Here is a 20,495-nt window from a genome sequence, read left to right on the forward strand (position 1 = left end):
ATTTTCTAAACATTAAAATTAAACAGCAAAAATCTAAGATTAAACATGAACAATATGGCTCAAAATGTAGGCTACAACTAGTAATAGGCTACTGTAATTCTGGTCTGAAGTTTATAGCAAACGAGAGAGACAGGTGCATCATTAATCTCTGTCAGTCTACTAGAACGACCTTTTTAATGTCACCGTGCGAGCCAGAATCCCAGTATTGTTTTACACCCCCTCGCGAAGCCAATTAACCTTAATCACCAGTGCATCTCCGTTCTGTTGAATGTTTATGTCACAGCTTAGTAGGCTAGTATAGGCACATGCTGTTTGCAATAGAACAGGCTAGTCTCCAAGGTGTGTTCAACCAGAGTATGACCCATTACTACTCTCTTTTGCTGGGTTCCTTCTCTGCTAATGGAAACGATGAGCGAATTTCAAAATGTCCATTTACTTTTTTTGTTCCCATCGTTCCCGGGAAACAGTTATTCTGGGTATGATGAACACGGTTTCCTTCTGACTAGTCTAAACCGTTATTGGTTGGTTTGGTAAATAATATAGTCTAATATTCAAAGTAGGCTAAGTAAATAAAAGGTGTGATATGTGGCAGTTGGTTGGTTGATGTCTGAAAGCTGCATTGAAAATGTTGTGAATTATGACTAAAGTGTTCACAGGTCACTGCATATCATCACGTTTAATCAAGTCTCATGTGAATTTGATTAATTATAGGACTGGAAAAAAAAAACGGGCTTCGACTTATCTAGCAGGTCTCCTAGATGGTCTTCGTTACTGAACTGAACACACGAGTTGTCCAGGGCAGTCTCTATGGCAACATAACCTTGAAAGTTTCGTAAGTCAAAAAGGATTTGGTTCTTTGCAGGCTGGTTGTACAGAGTCTGGATAGCAGAATGTCCCCTAATATCAGAACAGTCTTATCAGTGAGTGCTATAAATGTGCATCGATTAAAATTCATGAGACTTTCCCCAAAGCCTTTTTCAGAAGACGTGAATACAGTGAATCATTTAAATCCATTATTAAAAGTGAATCACACGGTCTGATCAGTTTGCTTGTCTGCTTGTAAGGGAATGTCTGACAATGCTATCGAATGTGTCATCTTTTGGTGTAAATCTGGATCTTGAGCCGTTTCAAAAGCTTAAGATTGCCTGATCTTATCCTGGCTGTGGAATTACGATATCCCTGAAACATGCATTGGCAGTGTAAGATGATAGCTACAGTGTAGTGGGTAGCTGAACTCCCCCATTCTGTTAGAGAGGAAACCCATTGCCCAGTGAAATGAGCCAGCCGGATGTTTTCCCATCTTGTTGAAATTGAAGTCATAGCACAGTTCAACCATGACAGATAGTCTCTGCTTTAGACCAGTGGAACAAAGAGATTTATCACCCTCTGTGTTAGTCTCTGGGAGGAGAATGAGAGATGTATTATCTTCTGATGAGGGGATTGCTGCTTCAGTCCACGGGTGGTCAGGGGAAATCATGCTTGTTATAGGAGCAACTCCTACACCTGGCTGTCCTCTTAATATAGGACCTGTGTTATCAGAATCGGCACCAGTCAACTGCTTACCTATACAGGCCACTAGATGTACTACAGAATTTGAGGAATTGTGACAATTGAGGGAATTTAATGAATCTCTGAAATGCGATGTGTGGGGGTGGCCATATGTTCTGGCAGCATCCAGTGGCCGTCACCAGAATGAGTCATAATTCTGTCGGATTGTCTCTCACTAATCAGTGCTGATGAAGCTTGTCATTGAATTAATCAAGCTGACTACCGTCTGAATCACTGCCAAATGAACTATGATTTGTTTCTGGGACTGATGATGTCAGAACATACGTCTAAAACCTTTAAAAAAAAAAAACTTTTGACTTGTGGTTGAGACAGATCAACTAGATCACAGCAATGTTTTGGGGCTATCTCGTTGTTATGATCAGTGACCTATGCACTTTCGTAAAGCTCTCTCTTGGAAGTCGCTTTGGATAAAAGCGTCTGCTAAATGAGTAAATGTAATGTAAACTATTTACTTGTGGATGTCACCTACTATAGCATAGCGTATAATTATCATCAGTTGCATAGTTTTCCCTGCTCTCTTCATTCTATGTGATGCATTGTGCTCTCAGAGGAAGGACAGCGGGAAGCGATTCATTGGCAGACCCTTCTTTCCATTCACCACTTTGCACTGACCACTGAATTACCAAAAAATTTCCCATCTTATTTTGAAAGCCTTTACTTGAATCATGACAAAATAGAGAGAGGATAAAGTGGTCCTTTAATTAAAGTGTGCCTGTGACATCCAGGACTAAAAGCTCTGAATGTTCTCTCGTAAATTGAACATTTCCACGTAAATCCCACTGAAGCAGAATAGCAGGTCTGATCTTCCAGGTACTTCCAGTCTTTTTAAGAGGGCTTTCTTAAATAATGGATATGCCATTAAAACAGATGATTCCTGTAGTATGAACTCAGAAAGAAAATCTAAATGTCAAAGTTTGTCAGTCATTTTTAGTATACATCATTTCTATAATGTAGATGTACAATAAGTACTGTATAATCTTCCATGCACATGTAAATACTATGCTAATGCAGTTGTGGTGTTCAATGGTGACTTCAGACAGGAAAAGAATGGCAACTATTTATTGAGTTATATTTTGGGCCCCCAGTATTAGAGAAGACTCATTTAAATAATGTTCTGTGAGAGTGTTCACCTTGGCAACAAGCAATTAAAATATTACTTCTTTCTGAGACACAGTCGAATGGAGAAAGTGAATTGTTGTGGAGAACTTGGATTAATGAGCCCACTTGTAAAAAAAACTTTTTGATAAAAAGGGAAGCTGATAAACCACGTATAAGCCATGCACAATAACCTTTTGAAGCACAGCACTTCTTATATCCCGCATTATCTCTATTTCTCTGCGTGGTGTATTGATACCGTGCAGCAGTGGTATCCAAGTAAGGTTCCAGCCGGTGAATCAACCAATCCCTGTCTCTTCTCCGTCTCATTCTCAACAAGAGGCTCGAGGGACCTTCATCTCCGCTGATTGTTATTCATCATAGTCATGATTCAGTAATCATTGTGTCTAAAATGAAAATGAATCTTCTATTGCCTTCTTTCATATTTAGATCAGCGTTACCACAGGCTTGCGAACGTGTGTCCCTCTCCTCAAGGGCAGTGCTTCTCTACTGATGTTGCTGGGATGGTGAAATCTCATATAGCTACTCTCAGCTGAGATCTTGTTAAAAGCTTTGCTTTGACAAGCACTCATTCCAAGTGTCATGTCAAATCCAGGTAGTACACTTCTCTTCCGAACATTTAAAGGGCTTGTTTTCCTTATCAGAGGCTTGCGAATGCAGTGAGTCCGTTACGATACAGCACACACACAATCAGACACACACACACATTGTTGTCACTTAACTCCTCCTAACAAAGTCCTTGACAAAATGAGAGAATGTCACAAAGACACCATATCTGCCTCCTCCGCCTGTCAAAATCCTCCACAGGATTACTGTCCACACAACGAGGAGGGCAATCAACCTCGCTCCGTCACCTCTCCCCCCTTCCCTCCAACCTCCCCCCCCCCCTTCACACAGCAGCACTTCAACACTAAGACCTGTGGCCCCAAAGGTCAGTTGTTTGGAGGAAGAGATCCATACATAGCCCACCTCATCAGACAAGTCTAAGCACCGGTTCCCTTTGTCACAAGGAAGTACCGTCACTTAATTATTTTAGCATTGCATTTCACTTCCTCATCAGAGGGAATGGGGTCTCCACAGAAACCTTCATTAGTATTCGTGGTTTTTGATTGCAATTGCGTTGTATAATCTTGCCGGCAAGACAGCCTTAACATCAGATATTTAATCAGATTGCTGTGATGTATCATGTTAGGATAATGACAAGGTTTATAACTGTGCAGCGACAGTTCAGTTATGACAACAACTAAAAAGTCTTGTTGTTTCTGAAGGCAGAGTAGAGTTTTAGAAGGCTCACGATTCAGGTGTTTCTCTTGAACGGAATAAAATGATCGTCTCAAAGGAAGTTTTTGTAGACACTGAGTTATTCTGGCAGTTAAAAATGGGAGTTCTGCCTTGAAATGTTTTCGTTTTTTTTCTAATGGGGAGCTTCAAAGAACGACCTCCTGTGTCTCAGTATCCTCCCCTCATTATGGCTGTTTACTCTCTACCGTCACCTGGAGGAAGATGCCAAGAAACAATATAAGAACACAAACAACCAATTAGAGACACTGTACGCCACTGACCTCATAAACTGTAGTTTATTGATATTTCGTTTATATTATATACTGTATAATCAGAAGTAAGGAATGCCAATCAACCAATAATATATAGTTAGCCTTGAATTTAGATTTTGTGGGAAGGTTTATCATCGTTTCCCAGGTGAAACTCATGTTGAGTAGTAGATCAAGAGAGACAGAATGAAAGAAATATAAACTTGACCAAAGACTTGTTGGCATGAGTGGATGAGTCATATGAGTCACACATGTGAGTGTAATAGGGCGATCCAGGCAGAGGTGAACAAGGTGCTAACTTGCATCTTCTGTGATGGAGTCGATGCCATTTTCATAATGCCTGTGTACTGGAATAAACTCACGGTTGTCGATAAAGATTTGTATTTTTCTCTGATGTGACGAGCACACACAGAGACGGCTTCCCTTGCGGTGATGATGTCACCAAGCACCTTCCTGGTGGAACTGCTGCTGGGAATGAGTCATGTCCAGGCTTTAGGAGTCAGTTACCGTATCACTTATTGTTTGGTAAAAACGTGTCTAGTTTGTCCTTTTCTGCCCTGAGCTGCTCATTAAAAAGAGGAGAGGATTAAGACTGTCTAACCCAGAAGACTTGCTCCTGACCTGTCTGAGTAGCTTCAGCAAGTCAGCGTCGGCGGAGAGAATCTACAGCAGAGGGCATGATGGCTGGACAGACATACAGTAGTAGGTTGTGGGTAGTGGTGGACTGTGCAGCCACAGTGTTTGGTGCTATAAGGACAGCATGAGAAGATTGGGCAGCTTTACAGGCATGAAAGCAAACAATAGTGCTTCTCTATTCTATACACATACACCGTATACATACACTGTATACATACACCGTATACATACACCGTATACATACACCGTATACAACAACAACTGCTGCTTTGGAGAGGATGAAGTCCTGAACCAGGAAGTGTGCCTGCTCCGTCGCCGTGGGAACAGCTCCCAGCTAGATTGTGCAACATGGTGGACTTCACCTGTCTTCACCTGTCAATCAAATCCACTCATCAGTCACGACATGTAAATACAAGAGCTAGTGTGTGGAGTCGGAAGTAAGCATGTTATATTATTATCAATTGTAAGATTTTGCATTGGTAATGAAACAGGCAACGGCAAATCCATCAGTAGACGTAAGTGGACCAAAAATAAATGACAGCAGAAGGTAACAATCCTCCTTTATTTAATGAGAATCACATCCCTGTTCGGGCAGGCTCCAAGGTACCCTAATGTTATTCAGATTGTGTCTACACCAGCAAAGAGCAATTTAGTCGTGACTGAACACCAATCGACCCAAGAACTGTGCCTTTACACGAGTGTGTTTATCACTGAGGCAGACATGAGAGTAGGTTTTGTGCAGCATACCAATGAAGAACAGAAACACACATAACTGCTGAGTGAAAACTTGTATTGGCTTGTGTGGGAGTCTCTTGTGGTAGATCTGCTCCGTGAGAAGGTGCTTCCCCCTGGTGGACACAGCTGGGCATCACGTAATGCACCTACAATATATTATCTCTGATAAAACCTGACTTAATTTTTTCCTTAATATATATAAAATAATTTAATCCATGGTGCTCCCCAGATGTCAAGAAGACCGGGTGTCCAGCAGTAGGAACTTGTTGCCCAAAGGGAGGCTTTGTTGTGTGGGATTTTGACCTGACTTCACTGGGATCAGGAAGGATCACAGGATTCCAGTCGCCCAGGAAGACTTGGGCGACTGGAAGCTTGGCCTTGGCTCCTCACGTGTCGGTCCACAGGAAGGCCTGGGCGACTGGAAGCTTGGCCTTGGCTCCTCACGTGTCGGACCACAGGAAGGCCTGGTTGTCCAGGAGCTGAGCCAGGTGCTGGTTGAAGGGCTGGTAGAAGCGCTGCAGTATGGATCTGGTGAGGGCCAGCATGGGGCCCAGGCTCCGATCCTGCGCCCTGCGTGTGTTGGACATGGGCTTCTTAGCTAGCAGCAGCTCTCTGTGCTCTGATAAAGGGCCTGGAGAAGACAGCAGGGTCGATGTCAACAGACGAGGAAAAAAGACGACAATCCACACATGATGTTCAGGGAGTTAGATTTCATTATACGTTGGTGTAAACTTTTGAGAACCGCAAATCCCCCCCCCCCCACCATGCACACGCCCACACACTTCTTATCAAGGAAATTATTTAACGGTTGCATTTTCAGTTATTAAAATAAGATGTACCACCCACATTTGAAAAACCAACATATGCCCCTGGGGACATTACTGTTAATCAAGTCATGAACACATAGTACATCCATCACACCATTATGACAGTTTTGTGGTGGTGAAGATCCATAATATGATAAGATGAAAACTGATGGCTGGTGTGTAGGTAGTCAGCTTTCATTCAGGGACGTACTTAGACTCAGGAAGTCGAAGACCCTGTGCATGGATGTTCTGAGATTGGCAGCATAATCCTCCAGACGCAGAATTAAAATCTGATCCTTGTGGAAAACTGTCAGCCAGTCCAGCAGGTAGATGATGTAGAGTCCAAGACTGAGTCGCACCTGAGGGCACCAAAACACAGGCATCAGGATGATTCTGCCTCGACTGAGGCAAACAGTCGTGCTCACTACAGTATTTCCTTCTTATATATTCCAACCAGAGGAGGGCGCCAGACACACAACTACAAAGTCTTCCTCGTCAGCGAGCATTCAGAACACGGCCTCATATGCGCCCTGTGCCTGGTAGCCGGCAGGAATGAAGGTGGTCGCTACTCACAGGCATGTGGTAGAACAGATGGGTGTTGTAGATGCAGGAGCGTATGGAGCTCTCAGCCAGGCAGGACTGGAACATCTGCAGAGACTCACACACTTTGTGGTGGAAGCGCTCCGCTGACTTGTTCACTAAGTGGAAGTACAGGTAGTCTGAGTACAACCTAACAGGGGAGACAGCACAGCACACGGTTCACAGGGCGAGTGGATGAACACGTCTGTACATTTATATTTTATTCATCTGGCAGACGCTTCTGTTTTAAGCGACGTAGAGACACGGAAGATCAGAAGATCAAGTATCAGAAGTGCAGCTCTGACAGGGTTTGGGTTTGTGTTTACTAGCCTCAACATACCTGCCTACACATGAGCAGAAGAATAAGAGAATGAATGAATGAATGAATGAATGAGTGAATGGATGGGTGAATGGATGGGTGGATGAATGAGTGAAGGAATGGGTGAATGAATGAGTGAATGGATGGGTGAGTGAAAGGACTAATAAATCACCCGTCCTGTCAGTATAAACCACACTTTATTTAACACCACACCTACCATTCTGACCTTCCCCTCGGGGATATTGAAATGATTATCTGATCTGATCAGATATCCTGACAGTTGTGTGAGTTGGTCAGTACCTTTCTACCGGGTCTCTCAGCATGATTATGAGTTTAGCGTCCGGTTGGGCGGCATGGATGAAGTCCTGAACCAGGAAGTGTGGCTCCCAGCCTCCTCCGTCACCGTGGGAACAGCTCCCAGCTAGACTGTCCCACATGGTGGACGCACTGGCTTCACCTGTCAATCAAATCCACCCAGCAATCACAACATGTAAATACAAGAGCCAGTGTGCAGAGTAGGAAATAAGCATGTAAAGGTGATATTATCCATAAGAGAGTGGCTTTAGTGGCATTAGTGGCATTGGTTGTGAAGCTACTGCTTTATACAACGAGAACCATGATTTGCTTGTTGAGGGGTGAGCTGATGAAAATTAAATATTTTATTTTAATATTCCTCATTTCTTCACATTTTAAACTGCTGCTAGCTCTTCTTGTGTTGTTGTTACTTGTGAGTGTTATATGTTATAGTGTTATAGTGTTAAATGTTATTTTTGGTATATGTTACAATGTTACTTTGTTATTTGTATTTACTGTCTACTGCGTAGATGTTGCTGGCCAAGTCTCAAGAATTTCGCTGCACTGAAGCAATTTGGTGTACGCGACAATACAAGTTCATTGATTGATTGATTGAAATCCATGGGTGGATGTAAGTCGATTGAAAACACAGGAAAGGAGAAAGATCACATCTCCACTATAGCTACAGGGTCCTGAGTAGGGGCAGAATACTGACATTTGACAGCATATTTTCAAGGCAATACCAACCAACAACACACACACACACAAGCACACACACAAATACATACAAACCTGTGACAATCTGCTGATTGCTGTGGCCATCTGATGCATTTCCCAGAAAGCCATCCTGGATGTGGTAAGCTGCCAGATCAAAGAGGTCTATGTAGTCCTCCACAGGGAAACGATCTCTGGCCTCGTCTTTGAGACGGATGATACCTGGGGTACCACAGGGCAGAGCACTCTCACTCTCCTGTCCTCGGTCACTCAGTCAAGGTAACACCCAACTGACACCAGAAATATTAGAGGATTTTCATTTGTTCAGATTTATTTATAAGCACTTTTTTTTATTATAATTTTTTTTAACTTTTATTTGAAGTGGCTTTTTTTCGAGTGTACTCTACTATTGCAACTCACCAAACCTCTTCCTGGTCCACCAGTGTGGTTCTTTCATGGTGGAGAACCGGACCTCAGGATGAAGCATGAGTCTGTGGTAAAGATCCGTGGTTCCACTTTTGGGCTGGCCGATAATATAGAAGTACGGCAGGCAGCGTAGCCTGTACAGTTTGCTGTTGTTGTGATACAGGTGCTCACGGAAATCTCTCCTCAGATAGTCGCAGACGGTTCGGAAGTTCACCGAGTGCAGCGCGTAAAGGTTTTTACCGTACACGTCTGCGCTGGTGTTTCCAACGTGCTCTTCGTACCAACACGGACTCTTGACGTTGGGTAAGAACTGTCGGGGAATGACCGAGAACAACTGTGGAGAACGAAACAGACGAATACATGAAGACGATCGACCAGACATCTCTCTAATTCAAAAGCTAAACACATCTGTACCTATATAATTCATCAAAACACATTAATTAAATGATCCCAGCCCAGATGTTCTCTCATACGAACGTGAAGATCAGAGTGAAGAACGTCCTTCAGAGCAGGAACCCTCCTGGGACTGCTGATTCGTAACTTGAGGCCCACAGTCTCCATCATGACCTCCAGGTCCACCTCTCCCAGAGGGGGGGTCCTGCTGGAGGGAAGGTTGCTGAAGTGGACCGTGGTGGGTGTGAGGTGGACCGGTGACGGGGTCACTTGGCGTCCCTTCCTGTCCCAGGTCAGGATGTACGAGGTCATAACCAGGAACGTAAGGGTTAATCCCAACAGAAAACTGAGGAGCTTGATCTTTGTGATGCTCCTCACGAAGGCCAGTGACCGCATAACAACCTGCTTGACCTCTGGAGCTGTGAACAGACTGATGGGGCCGTCTCCCTCGCATGGCATTGCTGACCTCTTCCTGTGATTCTCTACTTCCTGTGCGGCTGCGCCATATTTGTAGTCTGTTTGAGGAAGGGCTCTGTATTTGTAGTCTGTGTGAGACATTTTGCAGGGAGGATGTGATGAAGGGAAGGGGCAGAGGGAAGTACTAACGAGGCTTGACTTGAAGAGGCATTCAACATACATTTATACATCCATGAGGACTGTTGACATGTAGCTTATTCAGGGAAGTCAGTATCACACCAGGTTATGAAACTCAGCAGTTTATACCTGTTAAAGAAAAATACAACATTTTAGACTTTTTTTAAACAAAGCATAGCAGGTTGCAAAGCTTTTTCATGTGTCACATATTTCACGTGGTAGAGTTTTTGGTATTGTTGACTGTTTTGGTTGGTAAATACTTTTATGTAAATGACTACTATTTATAACATCAAACTACCTGTGGTGGGCAAACATAAGTACAATTGCAAGTGGATATACCCTTCTGTGATCATAGACTGAAGAATAACCGACCAAGAAAACTGATTTAGGAAACACTTCATCAATTACCCTGTACTGTTTTATTTTCCCAGCTCCAGCTCAGCCTTAAAATGACTGTAAACCTTGGTCCTTGGAAAAATAAAATTAGCCATTATCTCATTTGACTGTGTTGTTCCTAACCAGATACTGTTGTGAGGGTCACAAATGGGACTCATGCATTTGGGGCCACACCAACCCTATTATGTTTTAAAAACATTGTGCGTTAGAGGCTCAACCGTTAAGTGTTAAAAACAAAACAGTTTAACACATCTGTGTGTGTGGCTGTGTGTGTGTGTGTGTGTGTGTGTGTGTGTGTGTGTGTGTGTGTGTGTGTGTGTGTGTGTGTGTGTGTGTGCGCTTGAGTGGGAGGCTGAGTGGGTTGGCGTGAGTGTTTCAACATCGCCTATAGGAATCCTAGAAAGTCTTTTGAAAGTCTAAATATGAAATCAGAGGGGATCTCATTCTTACGCTTTGATCCACTAAACTCGGAAAGTTAGTTAAAAAAAACGTTCCTTCAAAGGAGAACATTCTTACAGGAATAAACCTACTCACAAAGGCATTCAGAGGACAACATGACTCAGAGGGAATAAATGTACACAGGAGAGCAGATACGAAATGACTTTATTGTTCAACATATGAAAGATCCTGAATCTTCAGGAATTTTATCTTCTTAAACACAGACAAACAACAGACTTCTGACACCTTCTCCTTCCAAAATCTCAGCTCTCAATTTTCCCTACGCCCTTTTTCTTCCAATTTATTTGATCTCCTTGTACATGTTTCCTCATTTCTTAGCTCGAGGGGCTGTCCGGAGAGGGTGACAGTTGGGGAGGTCCTTTCCTCCCGTTCTCATGTTTACCAACTCGCCTACAGCATCCTGGTTCATTTCAGCCGTGGCTGATGGCAAGACTCCAGGCCACATTCCCAGAACAAGAGGGAGTACAGGACACATTGGCCAACTCGTTCTGATGATGGATAAGGAACCCAGAACTCAAAATAAAAGGCAGGAGAATACACGCAATATGCGAACAGCATGCACGTGCCTTATTTTCTGTTGATGGAGTGTGTGTCTAGGTGCAGCACACAAGGTTTTCCACATGCCTTCAGACAAGTGCATTGTTTTTAATGGCTGACCTGGGCATTGAGAGGTGGCTTGTGCTGGGTCGTTAAATCACAGAAACCCCAATAAATGGCTGAATCATCACTGAGATGGACATCGACCCCTGTGGAGATACGTCTCCTAAAAGTGATCATGTTGGACAGTGGGAGGTCTTTATAAGTCCAGGTCAGAGCAGTCCACCGCTGGGATGTCTGGAACACAGATGTGCTGTCAAGCCGAGCGGAGCGTGTGACTGCTGAGGTGGTGCTGTTTCACGGCTTTCAAAGCTCTGCGACTTCATAACACCCAGAGAGACATCGACGGGTGTCTCCTACTGTGTGAGAGGTGTCGTTTTATAGAGAGAAGGGAGAGAGAGACAAGACACAAAGAGGTATCTGAAGACAAGTTGGGTGGTCTTCACGACTGGATGAGGAAGTCATGACAGAGGGCCACAAGAAGCCACACAGGGATATTACTGAAGTCGTAGTTCGTCTTACGACGTCAGAGTTATTTACAGCTTTGTAAAGTCTCTACTGGAGATCACAACTAAGTAACAAATAAATCAACTGACCCCCCCCCCCCCTCCCCCGCCCGTGACGTCCTATGTCCTCTCTTATCTTCCTGTCACTTTCCTCCTCCTCCGATCTGGTGCAGCAAAAATGGAGAGCTCTTACAAAAACAAGAAGGCACCACTCTCAGACAACTTTGGATGAGAATGCAGCCGTTCCAAAGTCTTCTAAACTGTCTTCCGTGTGACGTTGTGCATTTTGAACGCAGAGCCAAATAGAGATACAGTCGCAGGTTATGAAAAACTACAGCTATTTTGCTTATCTTAAGAACTAAGACCCAGCCTGTGCGCCCAGCATCAGACTTGGAAGGGAAGAGCTGAAGAACTGTGAAACAGGACTTGGGTGTGAGGAGAGTGGAAGGGTTAAAGCAGCAGCCTCCAACCTCAAGTAACAAACACTCACCCATCTTTGTGCAGACAAAAACACAAACACACACCTGCCCCGCACTCCTTGTTCCGACACCAAGGCTTTTAGAAAAAGCCAGCTGAGTCTACTGAGACAGGGTTTATCCAAAGGTCATCTGTCTACCTGTCACAGCCCCTGTCAGAGAGCAGGGAGAGAGCAGGGGTACACAAGGTGTGTGTGTGTGTGCCTTTGTGTGCGTGTGCAAGGAGTTGGCAAACGCACACTATGGGTTTAGCAACACCGTGCAAGTCAATGGAATTCGTCACACAAAAGAATTATGGAGTGTTTACAGTGTGGAATACCCTAGCAAGGGTTTGTGTAGACAGAGAGCAAGCTATGAGGCAACGTTTTATAAATGTTCATGTGTATGGAAACTTCAGGCATAAAAGTAAAGTCATTCAGTCAATAAAAGAGATTCAGACAGTCAATCAGGTAGGATAACTGAAGGGTTTGGACAAGATCAGATGGCAAAATCATTATAATAAACATAAAGGATAGTGGTGGCAGTGATTATTCAAATATTTACAAATAATCTATTTCTGTCATTTGGTCACTGAGACTAAGGAAACTTAAGCAAGAGTTCCCTCAACCCTAAAGGTCTAACTGAGATTTTAACTTTTGCAGCTGTCCACTAAAGAACTGTGTCTGGAGGAAAAACAGAGCCGTTCCTGGCAAACCCACAAACCACTTATCCATGATGTAAACTCAAAGGTGCAATTTTGTAATCAACATCGACCCAGTGATGTAGGCTACAGTCAGATGAATCTAGGTTTAGTGAATAGATGTAACGTTGAGTGAATGGTTTCTGTATGTTCAAAGGGCAGAAACGTGTCATCCAAAATAATTTTTCATTTATAGTTTTCTTATATATGCTAAGATACTCTTATAACGACAACACAATAAGATGCACAACATATATAACATTTTATCACGTCAAATAATAACAATAATAGTGATGAGAAAATACTTACATTGAAGTTGAGATGAATCGTTATGCCTCTTAAGTTATGTCTCCTTAAAAATATCCTACCGGTATCAAACTGGAAAAAACAAAAAAATATAACAGAACATGTATAGCATAATACTGTAACCTATAAGCCCATATTGCAAAGCACGACGGGGAACTGATACATTGTGATTTGCCTCGCGTTGCTACTGACTGTAGCTGCTGGGCTCCGGTATGGAAAAGTGAGAGTAAAAAAAAAAACGAGGGACAAAATAGAGGAGGAGGAGGAAAATTGGAGGATAGAAATAAAGAGGTTGACAAAAAACTGCGAAAGACAGAGAGAAAGAGAGAGAGCAAAGGCGTGTGTTTGTGTAGGACTATGTGAAAGTAAGTCCCTAAAAGCAATTATGACAAAAGTCAATTTCGCCTCTGATGAGATATGTTATATCGCGTATCATTATTTGCTGAGTTATGCTGTTATAAAGTGGTTTCGGTATTTTAGAGGAAGTCTGGAAAGTTCTCCCATCCTTTGCTCCGTTAATCATCGATTCAGTTAGCGCTGCCTGACGATTCGTCTTGACAAATGTTTCTCGAAAAGAAAACATTAGCCTATAAAATGTGTTGAAGAGTTGCGTAATGATCATCTTCCAATTTCCAGCATGTTCGACATTAAAAGGTGAGAGTTTATTCCTGACAAGTGAAAGAGCTCGCCCCGGGACGTCTTCACCGCTGCGAAGTGAGATAAAGACTCATTTGAATAAATCGTAACCCCCTCAGAGAACATCCATATTTATGAGAGGCTGTGTCTAATTGCTGATAATTCCTTGCTTCGGCGATAGCGATTTATACACATCTCGCATGCGACTCATGATGTGAATGCGAATGGGTTTCTCTCTCTTGAATCCCAAAATTGTCATAGTTTTCATTATTTAATCAGATCAGATCAATATTTACTAGCGGTTTTACTGAATCTGTCGTAGTGGTAAAGGTTGACAGATTTTGTGGGTCATTTGAACTATTGATTATTGCAGTTGTTCATTTATTTGAGCCTAACCGTTTTCCTCCTCAAGATTTATTTTTAAATACATATTAGTTACTTAGAAATATTGAGCAATATAGGCAACCCATCTCAACACAGCAGTGCTGAGGTTTGAGTCATGGGTGTTGACTCATTTGCAGTCAGAAACAGCAGAATCCGTTTTATTTTCTCTCTGGTCCCTCTTACAGGAAACGAATCAATCGACACTTTCAGGAAATTGTCGACTATATTGAAACCAGAACAGTATATTGCCATAAGGACCTTAACCAACCCTGATTAATTGTCATTAACCAATGACCAGCCAACCAGTTGCTAATGACCGATCAAACTATGTGGGGGCGACTGCATGAACAGCACAGATCTTTGACACAGTGGAGCAGATTTGTCATATAATCTATTTCCATTCACTGCTAAAACCCTCAGCAAACGATTATGAGACTGAGTCAATGTCCAAACCATGAATCTCTAAAAATAGATGGAAAGTAAATCTAAGGTAAACAAAGATAATGGTCCCAGACATGCCATTTCCAGACTTTGTAGGCCTTTGTAAGCCTACCTAAATGAGACAGAGCTGAAACTGGCCTGGTAAACCATCCAGATATTTCCCCAAAAGTCAGATACCCACTTACATTTGACTTAAATATATAAATCTTCCCAAATTTTTGGAATTCATTACATTTTGTTTTTTCTAAAAGTGTTTTCTCTAGTTCATTATGTTCATAGTCATATTATCACTTACCATAACACAAACTACAGTTACAAAATGTAATACAAGATGCTGCGTGAGAAATGGTTGAAATGCGTGAGTCTCACGGCGAATGTGTGAGACTTGAGAGCCCTGTATTGTAAAGACACTGTTTCAGAACACACCCCTCAAAGTGACTGGAAACAGACATACAGACGAAAGATTTCTTACGCACATCTTTCATCCTCTAAGACGTTATCTGCGCTATTTAGCGGTCAAGTCAGACACAGAGCAGCTATGGGAAACTGTAATCATTATAACAAAATTAAACATCTCTAGTTGTGATGAGTTTGGGGAATGTGTTGATAGCATCGTAAGAGGTGGCCAATTAGTGGAGTTCATGGCATCTGTGCTGGGCAGCTGAAACTTGACAGGACACAGACAGGAAACTGTTTGAATTGCGACACGCTTGGAACGTTCTTGTCTCAAAAGCAGTAAAACACGAGAGGCAGGCAAATTCGTGATTTAACTAAGGAGACTTTCCATTGTCTAGCTGCATTACACAGATTCCTGTCTAATATTATCTTGAGTTTAAGATAAAGCCTTAACTTGGTGTTGTAAACAATCTCGGAACAACATTCCAATTCTGAGGCAGTACAGATGAAGGGCATGTCTGTATTGTTCTCAGTTGAAGTGTTATGTAAAGTAGTGCCTTTTGTTGATTTATAAGGACGTTTCTTGACTGGTCATATGTCTCAAATGTCACCTCATAAACAATACACAGTGATTCTCTGGCATGCACTCCTGTTTTTTAGCAACCATTTGAAAGGGTGTGTCTAGTGATATTTTGGCCCTAAAATACCCCACTTATTTCCTGTTTCCAGTCCTTTGCAGTACAATGCAGATTTGGTGAAGGAAATACCTACATACAGTGTGATGACCTGGGTCGTGTGTGTAGGGGGGGGGGGACAAAAATCTAGACTAGCTGGTCCATTTATTTACATCCAACAGGATGTAAATATTTTTCAACCGACTCTTTTATTTAAAAAGTTGAGGATATTAGGAGCTGAATTGTTCACATGGTTCTTGCCCACCTTGTAGTTTTGTGCATGGTTCCCTCAAGTGTGAGAGATGTATTCCAGATGCTTCTTCTTGTTGATTTTGTTGTGATTACTGACCTATGCTAATGAAGAAACCCGCTGGTCTATATTTGATCGTTCATTAAAGCAACCAAAAGGCTAAGTAACCATAACAACCAGAAAACCTTCCATACTCAAAAATCAGTCTGAGAGGCATGCCTCAGTTCAGGATGAGATGCAGATATGCTTTACCACCACAGCATTGTCCAACAATGTACACAAATCTCTCAGACCAGTGAAGTATCGGCGACTGAAATCTCACTTTCCCGTCTACTGACCTTTGACCCCAGCGGAGATGGTACCAGTCACTGTGGACCTCATAGCAGAGAATCAGACAGGCATAGACTGGACCCGCCACCCTCAGTCATAAAGTATTTATGTCACATTGTTACTGGGGAATAGATAAGTAAAGCATTTTCCTCTTCCTTCCACCTCAGGACATGTAGGTACTATCAGTATCTGACCTTCCCTCAGTGAAGCTTCTCACACATGAATCTTAAACAGGACTCCTCTCTCCCGGCACCAAACGACCCCCCAAACAGATTCAAAACCTTGTAAAAAAAAATAATGAAATGCACAATGTCATCGAAATGCCTGTGGGTGAAAGCCAGTGAATCTCTGGGTAATAAGATGGGTTTCATCTAATATTGATCAGAGGTTTGAACTGGAAAGTTCTGAGCCTATAGGTGTTAGGATGTGCCAGAGTGAAACGAGGGTACAAACCAACAGAATTGTGTCAGGGGTTGTGGGCGTTCGACTACATTTACGTTTAGTCATTTAGCAGATGCTCTTATCCAGAGCGATTTACAGTAAGTACAGGGACATTCCCCCGAGGCAAGTAGGGTGAAGTGCCTTGCCCAAGGACCAGGGCTGAACCAGGCTGCTGTGGATAGGGCAGGGGGTGAGGAGGACCAGGGCTGAACCAGGCTGCTGTGGAGCTTGGCAGTGAAGAGAATGACGGGAATGTGAAATCAGAATAAAGGAGGAGGGGTCCTGGTCGTCCTCTGGTGATGGATCACTGGTCACAGGTCGCAGCAGCAGTTGCAGAGTACGAGGTGATGGTGTTCATCGTGTCTGTGTAAACACATATACACACACACACACACTCACACACACGTACACGGTCACATCTACAGGCATGAAGACAGGCCCTGTCTCTTACTTTGCCCACGGAGGAATGACATTTCCTGTTAATTTTCTGTTCAAATCCTTCGGTGACCTTTTAGCAGTCCAACGTCTTGTCGTGTACATTTGTCAGGTTATGACAAACATAAAAATGCGGAAGGGACATCTAGTGGTTGCAGTGTGTATGGCAGACAAGGAAGCAAGTCTTGTTACAGTGTCGAATAAGTAGTTTGTGTATGAAAACCTTTACTTTACAAAGTATGAATCATGTAGTCTGAATATAGTTTTTGATAATGATTATTTGAAGTAGGAGAGTTGCAGATGTAGCTCTTAGATGTTAAACTATGTAATGGTGTCATCTGCCCTGCTGTTCTGTCATGCAGGCATGCTGTTAGTGAGAGTAGTCTGTGCTGTATCTAACGCCCAGGACATGTCAGTGGATTGTGTTAACTGTGCTTTTTAAAGCCGAGTCAAACAGAAGAGCAGTCTTTACACACACAAAAAAAGGATTTACGATTAAATGTATCTCGTTCGTATTTTCATTTCAGATTTCTTAATCTCAAGTCAGTAAAGCTGCACAAACACCTTGTACCTACCTGGATACAACAAGGATCAACAACATCACCATGATGTATATTGTTTAATGTTTAATTTATATGGTGAGTTAGCTGGGAAATCAGACCTTAACAGTTCAAGACTGTCAAACAGACATGGAAAGAGATGAGGAAGGTGATAGATAGGTGCCCTTGCACTTTTTATCCAGACACAATCAAAAATGGTTTAAACAACGCCATATTGAAACAATTCAAACCGGTATTTCTTCTTAGCCTACACCACTGAGCGGTGGAAGACGTTATAATATGGTATTCGTTTTTTCTTTACATTATGTACATCGGTTTCAACCGATGCTCAACAGAGGATGAAATATCACTTTATAAGGGTATAACTGAACGCGGAGGGATTTTGAAGCGCCATCTGATCATTCAGTCTACTCAGTATGTCCGACATTTATTATTTAAGTATTTTGGAATCCTTATTTATAGGATGTAACACAGTTACAACGAGTTGTTGCTGTGTGTCACTACATAATAACATACTTCTTTTATAAATGTGGAGTGAAGTAGGGTGGTTGTAGATATCCGTTGTGCATAAAGGGATGCAGAAGCCCTCCTGTGGACGATAGGGGAACTGCACCCGTCGAATGGAAAATTATATTACCAGAACTGAAGGATGGAAAAGTCTGGTAACTGGCAGGATTCGACCCACAGGTTACTGGACTTGGGCTGACACTGATTATAGAGTTTGAGACGGGCTGCATAGTGCTGTCTGCGCCTGGGTTCTGCTTTTTCCACTTGGTTCTTCGGTTCTGGAACCAAATCTTAACCTGGGTTTCGGTTAGACTGAGGGAGAGCGCCAGGTTGAGTCTTTCGCACACGGACAGATATCGCGTGGCGCGGAATTTGTTCTCCAGAGCTACCAGTTGTTCATAAGTGAACGCTGTCCTGGCTCGCCGAGGCTTGGCGCTGCCGTGGTCAGAGCGCCGCCGCTTGTGAGAAGGGTCAGGTGATACTGGGTTAACGGCTCCGGTGCCACCGCTTTCCTCATCGTCCAGATCTTCTGTAAGACAAGGCGCTGGGTCATTCGTGGGACCTTCTGAAAGTGTACAGTCGTTGGCAGCCTGGCGCGTGGCATCCGTTGCTGAGTCCGTCTGCGTTTCTTCCTCTGCTAACATAAAGAATCAACATTGTAGTTAAAGGAATGCAGCTGAAAGACTTTAAGCTAGGATACATGCAAAACTATTGATATTTTGTGTACTCTCAGGTTAGGCTGAGTGTGGTGCTGAAAGGACAGCTCCATTCACGTTTTGACAAAACGAAGAATTTACAGGTGCTTGCCTCACAGGTCCTATGGAAATATAGGCCAATGTACAAGTTGAAGAACAACTGTAAACTCCTGTTGATTAAAATCACCAGGCCTTAGGGGTGGAACGAAGCAAGAGCGCAGGGGCACTGGGATGGCTTGGTCTCTAATCCTAAATGATTTATAAATCACAAATCGTCTCAAATGTCATGTAGCGGAAAGAAATCCCGTCTAAATCCAGCTCCACTATCTCCCCGTGACGTGCTAATGGAGTTTCATATTTGTCTCAGGATCGATAAATGTCATCTATTTAAAGGGAGGTTTTAATCGAACGATATTTAGGATCAGACATGGAAGGTGTTTGAAGTTTGTACCTGCAAGGTGCTGGAGGGAGATATGCAGGATGCAGTAATGGGATATCGATCAAAGCGCGCGGAGGCATCCTCAATGGGACGATTTAAACAATTATCTGGCCTGCCTGTCCCAATGCCAATCACACTCGCTGGCTGTGAGAGCAAGCCTTTTGTGGCTTCTTAAAAGGAAACGCAGCCTTGGAAAGTACAGGAAGGTCATATAGAGATGACATAAATCTGATCTCTCTGTTGGTCATTGCAGTTTTGGAATGTTTAGGCTGACTAGGTTCAATGCGATGCAAATACTGTAGCCTAAAGTGTCTTTTTTTGGTTAACCTCAAATCTACATATTAGTTACGGATGCTATTAGTAAATTCCTATGCTCTAGAGTGTGCATAAATTAAATATCAAATGGATAGCCAAACACGTTAATGATAAATTAGCATTCCAAGTAGACGAAAAACATCCCCTCTTACATAAAAATAACAGAAGAAAGTTTCATTCATAATTTATATTTTAGCATAATCCTATCCTCCATACCTGTTTTCACGCGCTCCACCGTCAGTTCTCCACCTGAGCCACCGTCCGCTTTCAAACTTGCGTCTTCTGCATTTGGTGACCAAAACTTCTCTTTGGCAGCGCCTATCCTTTTGCTATTGAATTTTTGTGGATCCAATATATCAATGATGGAAAACGAAATCCTATGTGCGGACATTCTCACTCCAGACTCCTTGGAATCCAGCATCCTAGCTGAAATACCTCCAAAGCGGGAATGGAAGACGATGGAGATCACTCGCATGCGCCTTTACGCATTTAGAAGGCACTTGACATACTTTCCTACTGCTTTTATGCTTTCAATGAACCGCCGGTGCAATAAACGTCTGCTCGTATACTGTTCCACCTCGGATTCTCTGTTTTCCTAGTGACGGTCGATGAGTAAAGAGAGCGGTCTTTAAAGCGTCTGTCCGTTCCGCTCCATTCGAAGGGACGCGGTTTTTCGTGACCACGTGACAAAAGTACAATTTAAGCGTTTAACACGACCTCCTAATTGGGCGTAAGCGTTGATGACGGTCACTAATATTAAATTAATCCGACTTGTTAAGATAAGCGACAAATGTTGCTCTCATCTCGAAAAAATAAACAAACAAGAATCTCATCATATTAAC

The 20,495-nt window shown here is 42.8% G+C and overlaps 2 protein-coding genes across 2 annotated transcripts; both read right to left on the minus strand.

The window, feature by feature from the left end:
- Window positions 1-5,414: 5,414 nt before the first annotated feature.
- On the minus strand, window positions 5,415-13,289 carry chst15 (carbohydrate (N-acetylgalactosamine 4-sulfate 6-O) sulfotransferase 15). The gene is made up of 8 exons (XM_062464670.1): window positions 13,154-13,289; window positions 9,222-9,860; window positions 8,739-9,078; window positions 8,397-8,540; window positions 7,611-7,767; window positions 6,986-7,142; window positions 6,624-6,771; window positions 5,415-6,237 (listed from the first exon to the last, which is right to left on the minus strand). Exons 2-8 carry the CDS (start codon window positions 9,774-9,776, stop codon window positions 6,047-6,049), a joined length of 1,692 nt encoding a protein of 563 aa, XP_062320654.1. The 5' UTR covers window positions 9,777-9,860; window positions 13,154-13,289; the 3' UTR covers window positions 5,415-6,046.
- A 4,893-nt stretch (window positions 13,290-18,182) lies between these two features.
- Window positions 18,183-20,244, minus strand: nkx1.2la (NK1 transcription factor related 2-like,a). Its single transcript, XM_062464333.1, has 2 exons — window positions 19,870-20,244; window positions 18,183-18,841 (listed from the first exon to the last, which is right to left on the minus strand). Exons 1-2 carry the CDS (start codon window positions 20,126-20,128, stop codon window positions 18,219-18,221), a joined length of 882 nt encoding a protein of 293 aa, XP_062320317.1. The 5' UTR covers window positions 20,129-20,244; the 3' UTR covers window positions 18,183-18,218.
- Between the last annotated feature and the right edge of the window lie 251 nt (window positions 20,245-20,495).

The sequence above is a fragment of the Osmerus eperlanus genome, chromosome 6 (genome assembly GCF_963692335.1).
Source record: "Osmerus eperlanus chromosome 6, fOsmEpe2.1, whole genome shotgun sequence".
In the NCBI taxonomy this organism is placed as follows: domain Eukaryota; kingdom Metazoa; phylum Chordata; class Actinopteri; order Osmeriformes; family Osmeridae; genus Osmerus; species Osmerus eperlanus.

Excerpts from the sequence above, each read along its gene's own strand:
- chst15 (XM_062464670.1), bottom strand. The coding sequence starts at position 9,776 with ATGTATGTTGAATGCCTCTTCAAGTCAAGCCTCGTTAGTACTTCCCTC. Across the intron at positions 9,079-9,221 it reads TTCTTCACTCTGATCTTCAC|TTGTTCTCGGTCATTCCCCG; the intron begins GTTCGTATGAGA and ends CGTTCTCCACAG. Across the intron at positions 7,768-8,396 it reads CAATCAGCAGATTGTCACAG|GTGAAGCCAGTGCGTCCACC; the intron begins GTTTGTATGTAT and ends TTTGATTGACAG.
- nkx1.2la (XM_062464333.1), bottom strand. The coding sequence starts at position 20,128 with ATGCGAGTGATCTCCATCGTCTTCCATTCCCGCTTTGGAGGTATTTCA. Across the intron at positions 18,842-19,869 it reads GGTGGAGCGCGTGAAAACAG|CAGAGGAAGAAACGCAGACG; the intron begins GTATGGAGGATA and ends TCTTTATGTTAG.